We start from the raw sequence: 13,809 nt of genomic DNA, 5'->3' as shown, positions 1-13,809 counted from the left end.
TTTAATTTTGTCAATTATGGCAGCATATCTTTATTAGGCCCATATGGACTGAAAATAATTATCTTCCTGGTCCATCTAGCCTTTTATTATCATGAAATAGGCTTTATATAGGTTCTTCTGATCTTGAATCTCCTTTGTGTGATATTAATACAGATGTATCAGCTTCCTTGTTATATTGCCTTTGTGCCTCTTACTTTCTCAAGTTTTGTTTTGAAAATTTTTCATTATTTTATTATGATGTCACTCCTACACAGATTAGAGATGGATTTTGTATTTTTATTCAGTCTGAAAATCTTTGTTTTTTTAGTTGAAATATTTAATTTAGTTGCAATTAATGATAAATTTGCTTTTATTTTTTTAAACATTTATGTATTTATTTTAGAGAGAGTGCACGTGGACAAGTGAGTGGGGGGGGCTGGGGGAGGGGCCGAGGGGGAGAGAGAATCCCAGGCCGACTCCCCACTGGGTGAGGAACCCAGGCCTTGGTCTCCCAACCCTGAAATCACAACCTGAGCCAAAATCAAAAGTCGAAGGCTCAACCGACTGAGCCACCCAGGTGCGCTGATAAATTTGCTTTTAGATTAACCATCTCACTACTTGCCTTTTGCTTGTGTTCCTTTTTGTTTGTTTTTAATACTTTTTGTAGACTAAACCATTTCCCCCTCATTATCTTGTAGTTATGTATGCTTTAATGCAATTTTTTAGTGCCTGTTATTGTGATTATAACAGACTGTCAGAGTCTCATAAAAATAAATACATCTCTTTCTTCTAGATGATTCAAGGGACCTTAAAACACGGCATCTATTGACCTTTTGCTCCACTATTATTGTTGAGTACTTTATACACACAGTTTTGTAGCTGAAAAGATACCATTATTTTTTTTAAAAAAATTTAATTCCAGTGTAGTACACCTACAGTGTTATATTAGTCTCAGGTGTTCAATCGAGTGAGTCATCACTTCCATACAACATCCCTGGTTCATCACAAGTTCACTCCTTAGTCCCACCACCTGTTTCCCCCCTCCCCAGCCCCTCCCCTCTGCTGACCGTCAGTGTGTTCTCTGTAGTTCTCTATAGTTGAGAGTCTGCTTTTTTGTTTGTCTCTTTTTTCCTTTGCTCATTTATTTCTTAAATCCCACATACGAGTGAAATCATGTATTTGTCTTTCTCTGACTTATTTCGCTTAGCATTGTACTCTCTAGCTCCATCCATGTCATTGCAAATGGCATGATTTCGTTCTTTTCATGGCTGAGTAATATTCCACAGTGTGGAACACACACCCACCCACACACACACACACACACCCACAGCTGCTTTTTCCATGTATCAGTCAGTGGACACTTGGGCTGCTCTCATAGTTTGGCTATTGTACATAATGCTGCGATAAACAGGGGTGCATGTATCTTTTCTAATTTGTGTTTTCATATTTTTTTGGTAAATACCTAGTAGTGCAATTTCTAGATCATAGGATAATTCTATTTTTAACTTTCTGAGAGAGAGAAATCCCCACCTGTTTCCAGAGTGGCTGCACCAGTTTGCATTCCCAGCAATGGTGCATGGGGCTTCCTCTTTCTCTGCATCCTTGATGACACCTGTTGTTGCTTGTGTTGTTGATTTTAGCCATTCTGACAGGTGTGAGGTGGTACCTCATCATTTTGATTTCCATTTCCCTGGTGCCAAGTGATGATGAGCATCTTTCCGTGTGTATATTGGCCATCTGGTTGTCTTCCTTGAAGAATGTCTATTCATGTCTTCTGCCCCTTTTTTAACTGGATTATTTGTTTTTTTGGGTGTTGAGTTTTATCAGTTCTTTATATTTTGGATACTAACCCTTTATCAGAGATGTGATTTGCAAATATCTTCTCCCATTCAGTAGGTTACCTTTTAGTTGTGTTGACTGTTTCCTTGGCCGTGCAGAAGCTTTCTTTCTATTTTGATGTAGTCCCAGTAGTTAATATTTGCTTTTGTTTCCCTTGCCTCAGGAGATGTATCTAGTAAGAAGTTGCTACAGCCGATGTCGAAGAAGTCACTGCCGCCGTTCTCTTCTAGGATTTTAATAGTTTCAGGTCTCACATTTAGGTCCTTAATCCATTTTGAGTGTATTTTTGTGAGTGCTGTAAGAAAGTGGTCTGGTTTCATTTTTTCACATGTGGCTGTCCAGTTGGTTACTGTTGTGTTTTTGTGTTCGTTTATGTGTGTGTGTGTGTATATATATAATTGTCATCCTTTTTATTTCTCTTCATTACCACCTGCATCTCTAGGCAACCACCTGGGATCATTTTTCTTCTGCTTGCAGAATGCCCTTTGGTGTGGATCCGATGCTGAGGAAATATTTCAGTTTTTCCCAGTGTGGAAATGTATTCATTACGCTTTGACTTCTGAAGAACATTTTTGCTGAGTAGAATTCTCGGTTGGCCGCCTTGCAATGTTCCCGTTGAGGCTGGACTTGTGCTATCTTTTGACTCGCACCGAGTGAGGACAGGGGCAGACCACCTCCGTGCTGGGGTCAGTCTCTCGCCCACTGTCTCCTCTACAGCTCTTTGCGGGGTTTTTTGTTTTTGTTTTTGTTTGGAGAAGGGATGTAAATAATCTACTGTATCTAGAATTATAATTTAATTAATAAACTTGCTTTTGGAACAGTTTTGGTTTACAGAAGAACGGAGGAGATGGTCTAGAGCCCCCCGTATTATTTCCCGCACCCCACAGTTCGACCTAACACGTCCCGCCTTGTCCGTGGGCACGTCCATCACGACGAGTGCACCAGTATGAGCACGTTATTGCTGACTAAGGTCCACGGTTTAAGGTCTGCTCTTGTGTGGGTCTGTGGGTTTTGACAAATACATGTCATGTGTGTACCGTTACAGTACCATACGCAAACATGTATGTATGGCTGCTTCTGTTTTCTGTAGAAGATTTTAGGGAATTGGTACAATTTCCTGCTTAAATAGTTGGTGGAATTCCCCAGTGAAAGCACCTGAGTCTGGTGCCTTGTTTTTAAGAAGGTTATTATTAATTCAACTTCTTTCAGTAGATATAAGCTGACTCAGATTTTCTTTTTCTCTTCCTGCAAATTGTGATAGTTTGTGCCTTTCAAGGAATTGGTCCATTTCATATAAGTTATCAAGTTTCTGGGCATGGATCTGTTCATAATACTCCTATTCTTTTTCATGTCCCCACAATGAGTAGTGATGACCCTTCTATCACATCTGATATTAGTGTTTTCTGTCTTCGCTCTGTTGTTTAATCTTGGTCAGCCTGCTAGACATTCATCAATGTCATTGATCTTTTCAAAAAACCAGCTTTTGGTTTTGTTGATTTTTCTCAATTGATTTCCTGTTTCCAATTTCATTGATTTCTGTTCTCATTTTTATTACTACTTTTCTTTTGCTTGCTTTAGGCTTACATTGCTCTTCTTTCTTCAGTTTTCTAAGATGGGGGCTTGGATGGTTGACTTGATTTCTTTCCTACAGTATGCATTCAGTGCTGCGTGTTCCTCGAAGCCCTGCTGCATGTTGTGTTATTTTATTCAATTAAAAATACTGTTGTTTCTCTGAAGAGTTCTGTGACCCACGTGTTTTTTAGAAGTGTTGTTTAATCTCTAAGTTTGGGATTTTCCAGCTATATTTCTGTTACTGACTTCCATTTTAATTCTGGAGTGCTCTGAAAGCTTACTCAGTATGATTTCTGTCCTTTTAAGTGTGTTCAGGTGTGTTTTATGGCCCAGAATGTGGTCCGTGTTGGGGAGTGTTCTATGGGAGCCGGAGAAGAATGTGTGTCCTGCTGTTGAAAGATGAAGTGTTTTATCAACGTCAATTAGATCCGGTTGATTGATGGTGCTGTTTGGTACAACTATATCCTTACTGATTTTCTGCCTGCTGGATCTGTCAATTACTGATGGAGGGTGTGGAAGTCTCCACTAGGAGATAGGTCTGTTGCTCCTTGCAGCTTTGTCAGTTTTTCCTCACGTATTTTGACTCTTGCTTGAGAGGTGCATATGTGTTTAGGATTGGTATGTCTTCTTGGGAATATTGACCCCTTTATCATTAAGTCATACTCCTCGTACCTCTGACAGAGGGAGATAAGAGGTCTGCTTTGCCTGAGATTAATAAAGCTACTCCGTCTGCTTTGTTGTCTCTTGATTGAGGTTAGCACGATGTCTCTTTCTCCACCCCTTAACTTCTACATTTCTTGGTATTTGTATTTGTAAAGTAGGTTTTTTATAGACATGTAATTGGATCTTTTTTTTTTTACTCCGTGTTGACGGTATCTTTCAATTGGCGTGTTTTGATCAATCACAATGATACCAATCTTGTTGTTTGGCATCGGTGATGTTTCTTAGCATTTTCTGTGTGGACACTTGTTCTTTGGCTCTTGTCCACTCTTCCCTATTGATCTGCCTTGGTTGGTTTCAGTGAGCATTTTATAGGACTCCGTTTCCTTCTTTTTCTGTGTTAACTCATGAATTATACTTCTTCAGTAACGCGTCCTCACGATCGCCCTGCAGTGTGTGGTTGTACCCTAGTCCATGTCCACTTTGAAGTAGTGCTGTCCCTCTTCACAGATCGTGCAGGTGCCTGTCCCCAGGCCCTCCCTCTGTCCCTTATGACCGCACCGCCACTCAGCCCCCCACCCCCCGAGGCATGGCGGCCCCGTCCCTGTGAGTGTTACCTTTAGCTCAGTGCGGACTGAGGAAGTGACAGACTGCACTTGGCTGTCGCTTGCCCCCTCCCCGAATCTCACGCTTTCTTTCTGTAGATCTGACTTCGGACCGCTATGCCTTGTAGTCTCTCTTCTGGGCACGTGTGCTCCCACAGATCCCGCGTGGTGTTTTCGTCTGAGGATGTCTGTATTTCCCCTTCACTTCTGAAGGCTACTCTCACCCGATGCAGAGCCCCGGGCTGGCGGGTTTTTCTCTCGGCGCTTCGACGTTTCTCCCTCTTGCTCTCACATGCTGTCTCACTTCCCTGGGACTTCCCGAGGTTTGAGCAGGAGATGCCAGGGTGTGGATTCTTTGGTATTAATATTGCTTTTGAGGTTCTCTGAGCTCCCTGGATCTGGGGTTTGGAAAATCTCACCCGATAGCCAAGTCTTTGCTCTGCTCCTGGTGTCTCGGTGCGGCTCCTACTGCCCCTGATTCTGAGATGCTCTGCTGTTCTCTTTATTTCTGCCTCTGCACTTCAGTCGGGACGTTTCTGTCACCACATCTCTGTGTCTTTGTTTCTTCTGCCTCTTTTATGCCCCCACACCTGTGTTGTTTTATTCTTTTTCTTATTTTTGTGTTGCTTGGCTGGCTCAGTAGTTTTCAGTTTTCAGGGTTGCTAATACACTAAAGTTACAGACTTCCTGCTGGATTCTTTTTTCTTACATGGCTTTTCTCTCTTTTATATTTTTCTCTGTTTCTCCTCTTTTAAAGGTCCCCGTGCATATTTAATGTAGTGGGTGCTTAATGATATCTTTATCCCTTCTGGAACAATTTAAGACCCCAGGCCTCCCTTAAATGCTTTTATTATATTTCATATTAGTTCTTTTTTCCCTGAATTTCTGTTTCTAATTTGTGCATCGGTGGATGGTACCTCCACATCACAGAGTTGAGAAGTTATGAACAGGTGCGCAGTGAGAAGCACACTTCTACCTGCCCTGTCCTGCTCACCCCCTGGAGGCAGCGGGGGTCTGGCTGAGCTTCTGGAGAGAGTATGCGCACAGGTGTGCGTGGGTGCGTGCATCTCCTTCCCACCTGCTCCGTCGCGTCTCGTAGCTGTTCAGGTGTCTAGTACCTGTCGCCGCGCATTCCTGTCGGTGGGCCAGGAGCTGCGTTCGTCCCCCGTGTCCCGCCCCGTGAGTCAGGCACCTTGTGATCTCACACAGTCACGGTTGCCTGCGTTGGGACGTGGTCGAGTCCGTCGCTCGTTTTCCTTTCCTGTTTCTCAGTTTTGCTTCTGTGATCCCTTGCCTTAGTCCTGGGATACGTCCTGTGTGCCCTCCTCTGGGGAAGTTGTTGCTGGGAACGGCCCTCCCCCCTCCCCTGCCTCACTGTTGCCCCAGATGCACGCGTCTTACCGCCCTTCCTGTGGCCAGCCTGCTGGGGCCGCGACCGTGTGTGTGCACTCTGGAAGGTCTGTGGGCTCCTGCATCTGAGGGTGGGTGCTTTTAATCACTTTTGGAAGTTTCTCAACCATTGTGTCTGTCCTTGATTGTTGCCTTCCTGTCCTTTCTGTCCTTTCTCCCTAATTTTGATGGAAACCCTTCCCTCCCGTGTTCTGCCTTGGCCATCAGCTGCTGGCTCCCATTTTCTCCCTGTCCTTTGCTGTTTTTTCTGGCTTGTTCCTTCGATTTCTCTTCCAGAGCACCAAGTCTCTCTTCAGCCATAGCTGAATTGCTGTTTTACTTCTTTAAGCTTTTAAATTGTTCTTTTACCTTGTTGGACTTCATTTAGTCTGCTTTTTTGTTGTTGTTTTGTTTTAAATTTGCTTGTTTCTTTGATATATTGATTCTCGCTGATAATTTAAATCCCTTTCTTTACTGTTTTTTTTTTTTTAAGATTTTATTTATTCATTTGACAGAGAGAGACACACAGCGAGAGAGGGAACACAAGCAGGGGGAGTGGGAGAGGGAGAAGCAGGCTTCCCGCGGAGCAGGGAGCCCGATGTGGGGCTCGATCCCAGGACCCTGGGACCATGACCTGAGCCGAAGGCAGATGCTTAACGACTGAGCCACCCAGGCGCCCACGTTTCTTCACTGTTTTAAACACAGCATGCGTACTTTCTATTCTGCTTCTGATTATTCTATTACCTGATACCGTGGGTTTCATTCTCCTAATTCTTGTGTTTGCAGGTCTGTTTTCATTCATTCATTCATTTATTTATTTATTTTTTACTATGACCTTAGATCTTTGGTCCTTAGAAGTTTCTCTCTGGAACGTGTTTGGCTCCTTGAGCGGGGTTCTGCTCTTCTCGCCGGGATCTCTGCTTGTCCCTCACGGTGCCTGTCACGCCTGCGGTCTTGGGCTGCTGTGTAGTCAGTCAGTCCGCCCAAAGTCAGGGCTGGTGTGTCTGTGAGTGCGCACCACTGTCTGTTTTGCTCTAAAGATTGCCCGCTGCGCATCCTGACTTTTTTGGTCCGGATTCTCTGCTCTGATCTTCCACCCTGTGCGGGCACTGCGTTTTTTGCTTCTCCCCTGCATGAGGGGCTGACTCCATTCCACCCCAGGGAGGGTCCTGCTCCGGGCTCCAGGGCTGGCCGCCCCCTCTGGACTCAGGAGGAGCCCAGGGGGTTTGTTTGGGGTCTGTTTATGTGAGGGTTAGGACCACGTGCCGGGGTACTTTTTGTGTGGGGGCCTGTGGAGTAGGGCAGCCCTGTTCTTTGGGAACTCGGGGGTGTGCAGCTCATCTGGGCACCGGTCAGGGTGATCTTTCCGGGTGTGAGAGTGGGACGTCACCTTTGGCCTCTGTCCCTGCCGTGGCTCGGCCGCACCTGAGGAGACAGAGTCTCTGACCCTGCGAGCCAGACTTTGTTGTGTCTGCAGCTGCTGGCTGGTTCGCTTACACCCCCCCATCACAGCCTTTGCAGGGCTGTTGCACGAGCCCACCCGTGCCCTGAGTCCAGCCATGTCCCTGCCGGGGCTCCCAGCACCTGCCGGCCCCCCCGAACCGGGCCAGTGCCCATCATCCTCCCTGTGGGGCTTTGGACGAACAACGTGGCACCTCCGTGCCTCAGCTTCCTTCCTGGGAGAGCACGGCCTGGACTGGATGGTCATTCCTTCCCAGCTTCAGAAGGAAGCACTGGTTTGTCCAGAACCCCTCATCTCTGCCCTCCCCGGGCTCTGGGCCGTTATGGGGCATATTTCAGAGCTTCCAGAAGACCCGTCCTGTCCCTGGTACTGACCTGCCTGCAGAGCTCAGCGCCGGTCAGGGAGGTGGGCAGGGTCATGAGCTGTCTGTCCTGCGTCTGTCCGCCCTTGGCTGGGGGGCTCCATCTACAGGGCGGAGGGGTACTCCCAGTAGTCGGGCTCCTCGAGGGCCAGAGGCAGGAGGGCCAGTGAAGGTCATCCCAGACGTGAGGTTATTGGGGCCCACGCTGGTTCACAGACAGCTGGGGCTGGCGCTGGTGGAGCGGGCCTCGGGCACCGCTGTGGCTCTGTGGCTCCCTGGGTGGCGGCCCGCAGCCCCCGCTTCACGTCTGTGTGGATGAACCTGCCTGTACCGCTCCGTGCCGAGGAGAGGGGCTCGGTGGGAAGCAGCCTCCTGCTTTGTACTCGGGGCGCATCTCTGAGGCTTCTGCGGCCTGCACCGGATGCCTGTTTGCTCAGGGATTAATCGCTGGCATTTGTTCAAGTGGAAATGAAGCAAACTTCACCACAAGTGGAATCACTCATTAAAAAGTCATCAAATCAAACCAGCACGTTTCTTGGACTTTTACTAGTAATGACAAAACAATTTCTTGAACAGGTCCAGACAGCAGAACTTGCTGGTTCATGTGCTCCTCCTCCTCATCAGCCTCGGCTCGCCTGGAGACGTGATGGAAGAGCCCTGTGTGGAAGGGCCACGCTGTGGGGACGGATGGGTCGGTGGAGGCGATGGTTGCAGCTTGTTCTGGAAGGGAAGCCCCCGACCCGCCCCCGGGGGCAGCGGCGCTCTGCAGAGTAGCTCCAGGTGTAGAAGTCAATACCAAGATAGAGGATTCCAATAAAATGAGGACACTCGATAAACCTTCCTGTGGAAACAGATTTCCCACGGACGTGCAACCAGTTCAGGTGGATTTGTGACTTTAATTTCTCACTTATTGAATTTCTTGTCATCAGCTAATTGTGGAGTCCACGCCGAGTGATGACCGGGCTGTGAGCTCTGAGCTCTGCCTCCCCACCGGACAAGGAGGGCCTCTCCCACCAAGAGAACGTGACGTGGGGGGCTGTTTCGGGTCCGTGAATGTGCCTTTGGGCCCATGCTGGTACGGGCTGTCCCTGTCGCGTGTCTGGACGCCCTGCCCTGGAGGGTCGGGGACCGCGAGGCAGGGAAGGCAGTGCCAGGGCTGGTGCATGATGCGCCCGTGAACCCGTGGCGGTCTGTCTGCTGACATGGATGAGATCGCGGGGCCTCACTTACGGGGCAGGGTGCGGGCACAGCGTCTGTGACAGCATCGATCCTCACATCCGTCCTTTGGGACCAGCAGATTGCTCCACTGATCCAGGAGCTGAGGATGGGGGTGAGTGCTCTGGTCTCAGGTGCCCAGCTAGCCCGGGGTGGAGCTGGGACAAACCTGCCCCAGGCAGAGGCCGTGGAGCTCTGCGTCCCCCGCTCCAGCAGCGTCAACCCGTCTGGGCGCCTGCTTGTGAACTGGACCCTCGGGCCGCACCAGACCGGCTGAGACTAGCTGACATCGCACAAGCCCCCCCAGGATATTTGTGTGCATGCGGGTATGAGAAGCATGCTCAGAACGCCTGGGTTCCCTGCACAATGACTTGATTTTCTCCACGTGGCCTTCCCTGGTGACAGCACGTAGGCAAGATGTGGGGCAGGAGGGCAGGTGCCAGCCCCCAGCTCAGGCTGCGGGTCTGTTGAGGCTGAGGAAGAATCCAGGCCCACAGTTAGGGAGTGAGAAAGGGCGGTGGGCAGGCCCCCAGGGGAGACAGCAACTCCTTTCCTGGCACGGTGTCCTTTGTGCAGGCCGTCCAGAGCCGCTCGGTTGCTGGACCCAGGGACCTTGGGTCCCTGCAGCCTTTCCTGGTTGGCCTCCAGAAGGTTGTCTCCCTCCACGAACATCTGAAGAAGGGATCTTCCAGTCCTGGGCAGGAGAAGCCGTCCACCTCTCCCGGGGCCCCTGACTCTGGCTCACGCTCAGCCTTACTAGGTGTTCCTAGCAGGGCACCCCCGAGCAGTGACTTCTCTGCGGCTTAGTCCTGGCGCTGTATGATTGGTACATCCTCCCATGAGACCTGGGTGTGCCTTGGCATGGCTGGTGCACAGTGATGCATCTGCAGCCTGGGGTTGTGGCCCCAGGCATCCCATGAGCTCTACTGGGAGACGGAGCTCGCCGAGGCCAGAGCTGTTCAGCAGGGAGTCTGGGGCAGTTCAGAGTCTGGGCGGATAGAAGGCTCGCTTTGGTTCTTCCAGCCTGCTGCTTGGATGAATCTCTCCAGACTGCTGTGTGGCTTACAGGCCAGGTCAGAAGTCGCGGGAGGCAGGGTATTCAAACCTCCTTCCTGGCCTGGCCTTGTCGGTGTGTTCCTAGGACCATTCCTGGAGTTTGGTAGGGGCTGGGACTGGCTGGAATGGGGAAGTCAGCAGGCTCCAGGGAGGGGTCTCTGGCCACCGCAGGTCTCCACAGACCCTACAGCTCAAGGCCAGGCGGTTGTGGGGAGTGCCTGTATGAAGGCAAGATCCCCGTCATGCTCAGGCTGCTGGTTCAGAGCGCTTGGGGCCCTGCCGGGGCCTGGCTGGGCTCTGTCAGGCCATTGTGAATCCAAACGCTACTGAGCTCTTTGAGGAGCCCCGGGAGGCCACCCCAGCCTGACCACCTGCCCTCTGTGCCCACAGGAGCGGGACGGAATGCGCGCCATCCTGGGTTCCTACGACAGCGAGCTGACCGCGGCCGAGTACTCGCCCCAGCTGACGCGTCGCATGCGTGAGGCCGAGGACATGGTCCAGAAAGTGCACGCGCACAGCTCAGAGATGGAGGTGAGTGTGCAGGCGGGCGCAGGGCCAGCCATCCGCCTGTCTTCCGCGTGCTGGCTCCATGCTCTGACCTGGTGGCCCGGGAGAGGAGGACCCGCCAAGGGGCTGCTGCTGGTTCTGTCGTCCAAGGCAGACTTTCAGTCTGATTGGGAAGGTTAGCTCCGGCCGCACCGAGCGCGTTATCGTAAATATAAGTGCATTAATAGTCGTTTTATTATGACACATTTGGCTCCACATGAAACATCAATGAAGAGTCCACTGATTTGCAGGGAAGGTTCCCTGACACCTTCAGTCGTCCCTGGGATTTTTTACGTTGAGCGATTCCTCCTGTGTGTGCACCCTCTGTGCCCTAATCAGTTAATGACGAGGCTGACAGATCTGGCACCCCCAGTGCCATCTGTTTGGGTTTTGTGTGTCGGGGTGATGAGGGGCTGTCATTGACTGGCGGGGTCACCGCATCTGACCTCGCTGGGCCTGCACATCTGGCCCCCAGCACGGGCTCACCCCTCCCCCGATGGCTTTTAGGCAACACGGCCTGCTTTGGGCGGACACACGGGCACCAGCTTTGTCTCACTCCCTGCCATGGGCTCCCAGTCACCTCCTGTCTTCCTCTCCTGGAGTCCTGCCTGCTTGCTCAGGACCGGCCCAGTTCCAGCAGAGAAAGTCCCTAGCCCCCTGCACCCCCTTTCTGTGCTCAGCAGTGTAGTAGGGCATCAGCCCGCCTTCCCGTCCACCCCCCTGGAGTCCTGGGCGAGTCCAAACGGTGGAGGATGCCCAGGCTCAGCCAGCGTCACCAACACGACCATCTGTTCCTCTCTGTCCTGGTCACTGTCCTTTTCCTCCTGGATGTGGGCACGGATGGGCCCCTCCAGAAGCAAGCCAGCCCCTGGCTGGTCTCCTGCCCTCCTCCCAGGCCAGACTGACCCAGATCTGTACTGGGAGAGAGACTCCCCAGTGCATAGCCCCTGCTTCCTGGGACCCTGTCTTTGAGGCTGAGCGCTAACCTTGAGACACAGCCTTAGAGCCCTGGACCCTGGCTCTGCTCGCCATCCGGATTGCTGCAGGCAGAGGTCCTGGTCCTCCCCGCAAAGCCTCCTGGCTGTCTGGTCCTTCCGCACGTGCCCTCCACACCTTGTCGCACACAGTGGCTCTGTCAGCCTCCACACGAGCCCACCTGGGCCCAAGCTGCTGCCTGCAAGGGAGGAGCAAGCATGGGGAGACTGGCAGCCAGGCGATCCTGGCTCAGGCCCACCGGTCGCTGTCCCCTGGCCTTTCTGGAACATCAGCAGTCCAGTGAAGTGAAGCTTACTGAAGCAGGTGTTTGCGATCAGCAGCCTTTGGTGGGTAGAGGCAGTGGTTGGGTCAGTGCACCCTGGGGGTGGTCGGACCTGGACCCCATCCAGTCCTGCTCAGAGGCCTGCGTCCACCCCTGTCAAGAGCTGTGCGCTTCCCGGCCCCCACCAGGTGGCAGCAGACGAAGCCACGGGTCCTGCTCCTGGGTCCAGGCCCTGGGTGGGGACTGGAGGGGTCTCCTCAGCCTCTGTTCTTTCTCTCATTGCTGAGACCCCCTCTGGCCTCCCTGCAGCCCTCTCTTGGAATCTGTGCGGGAGGAGGGCGTCCTCCCCGGGAGGCAGAGAGGGGGCCGTCTGGCACACGGCATGGGGGTGGTGCAGGGTGTGGTGAGGACGAGGGGTCCCGGGTGGGGCAGCGAGGCGGGGCCTGCCACGTGCAAGGTCCACAGAGCTCCTTCTCCGGGGGCCGCGTGCCTGCCGCGCTCAGTTCCGTGCTAGCTGCTGCTAGAACCGAGGCACCTCCACTCTCAGGGTCGTCCGTGGGATCAGGACACAGTGTGCGGGGTAGGGGGACCTGTGGGGAGCTCTGCCTCATCCGCTTCCAGGGACGTCCATCCTCGCAGAGAGGCCGCATCGCTCCCGCTGTCCCGTGCCGTCTGGCCTAGTCTGGCTGGGTCTCCGGCAGCCCGAGCAGGGGCAGCCCTAACTCGGTGAGGCCACAGAAATGCTCCGGAAGCACGCACACAGCAAATGGCCTCCTTCTGCGCTGTGTGGAGGGTGAGAGCGTTTTAGACGGACGGATGGTGTAGAAGGGTAGAAAAGGTGGGCGTGCACGAAGCGCCCCCCTTGCTCCCCTGCGTTACAGCCGCAGTCCCGGCAGTGGTGCAGAGGGCCTCCCTCCGTGTGCCCCGCGAGGGGTGGCCATTCTCACGTGGGCCCTGGGGTGGCTCCCTCAGCATCGTGGGGAGCGTGCAGCCCTTAAAGGGAAGGGCCCACTTTCTGTCAAGACCTTGTCTTGCCCGCACCACGTAGGCCCTCCTGCGGCACCGGGACCACCCGCTTCCCGTGTGGGAGGCCGCTGCCTGCGGGCACCCCGGGAGCCGCTTGCCATCCAGGAGCAGGTCCGAGTCAGGGAGAAGGGGACCCCGGCTTTAGGAAGTAAGCCTGTCGCAGTGAGAAGGAAGGGATTCAGAGGGGTCAGGAAAGAGTCGGGGCGAGCTCGCAGATGAGGTGGAAGTGAAGGTGGCCATGTCCGCTGTGCCCAGAGCGGCAACACCAAGATCAGCGCCCCCAGTGACGCCAGCGATGAGAGGTGTGGGGCGCCGTGTGGCAGGAGGGGCCGGACAGCTCTGCCTTCCCGCGGTCACCTTCTGTGATGGGCCTCAGTGTCCTGACGGTGGGTGTCCTGTCCCCCCCGCCCCGGCCACTGTGCTGACACTCTGCAGAGCAGGGGCAGGAGAGCACCCGGAGGCATTGCGGCGTGCTTGGTTCAGGTGAGGGGCGTCAGGGGGCGGACACGGGCTCAGGCTGGAGACACAGTCCTCCCCCAACCCCCCCTCCCCCGCCATGAGTCAGCAAACGGGGCTTTTGATGCACAGGGTTCTCGGCTGCTGGTGGGGCCAGGAGAGAAGGCATGCGGTGCCGTCCTGCTGGGCCCAAGTGGTGGCCGCGGGCTGTGAGTTGGGGTCTCTCAGGTCCGGGAGCCTCATGGACACCAAAACCCAGACGTGGGCCTGGCAGAGCGGAGAGTCCTGCAGACGCAGGTGTCCCTGTTGGTGGACAGAGGGTGGGCAGGCATGTGAGGGTGCGGGTGGTTTCACTCTGCTCACACAGGCTCACGGAGTCCCTGGT

At 52.8% G+C, this 13,809-nt stretch overlaps 1 protein-coding gene across 11 annotated transcripts in view; it reads left to right on the top strand.

Moving 5' to 3' along the window:
* MAD1L1 (mitotic arrest deficient 1 like 1) overlaps window positions 1-13,809 on the top strand; it is a 312,404-nt gene that overhangs the window by 155,666 nt on the left and 142,929 nt on the right. For 10 of the 11 annotated variants that reach the window (XM_034988250.1, XM_034988249.1, XM_034988247.1 and 7 more), the window contains one exon: window positions 10,529-10,669. In XM_034988250.1, the coding sequence (XP_034844141.1) occupies window positions 10,529-10,669 (141 nt within the window). Of the gene's footprint in view, window positions 1-8,715; window positions 9,198-10,528; window positions 10,670-13,809 lie in introns of those variants that run through there. The other variant, XM_034988255.1, reaches the window with a different exon arrangement.

The sequence above is a fragment of the Mirounga leonina genome, unplaced genomic scaffold (genome assembly GCF_011800145.1).
Source record: "Mirounga leonina isolate KUSES-001 unplaced genomic scaffold, KU_Mleo_1.0 Mir_454, whole genome shotgun sequence".
In the NCBI taxonomy this organism is placed as follows: Eukaryota; Metazoa; Chordata; class Mammalia; order Carnivora; family Phocidae; genus Mirounga; species Mirounga leonina.
This window is presented reverse-complemented; position numbering and strand designations above follow the sequence as displayed.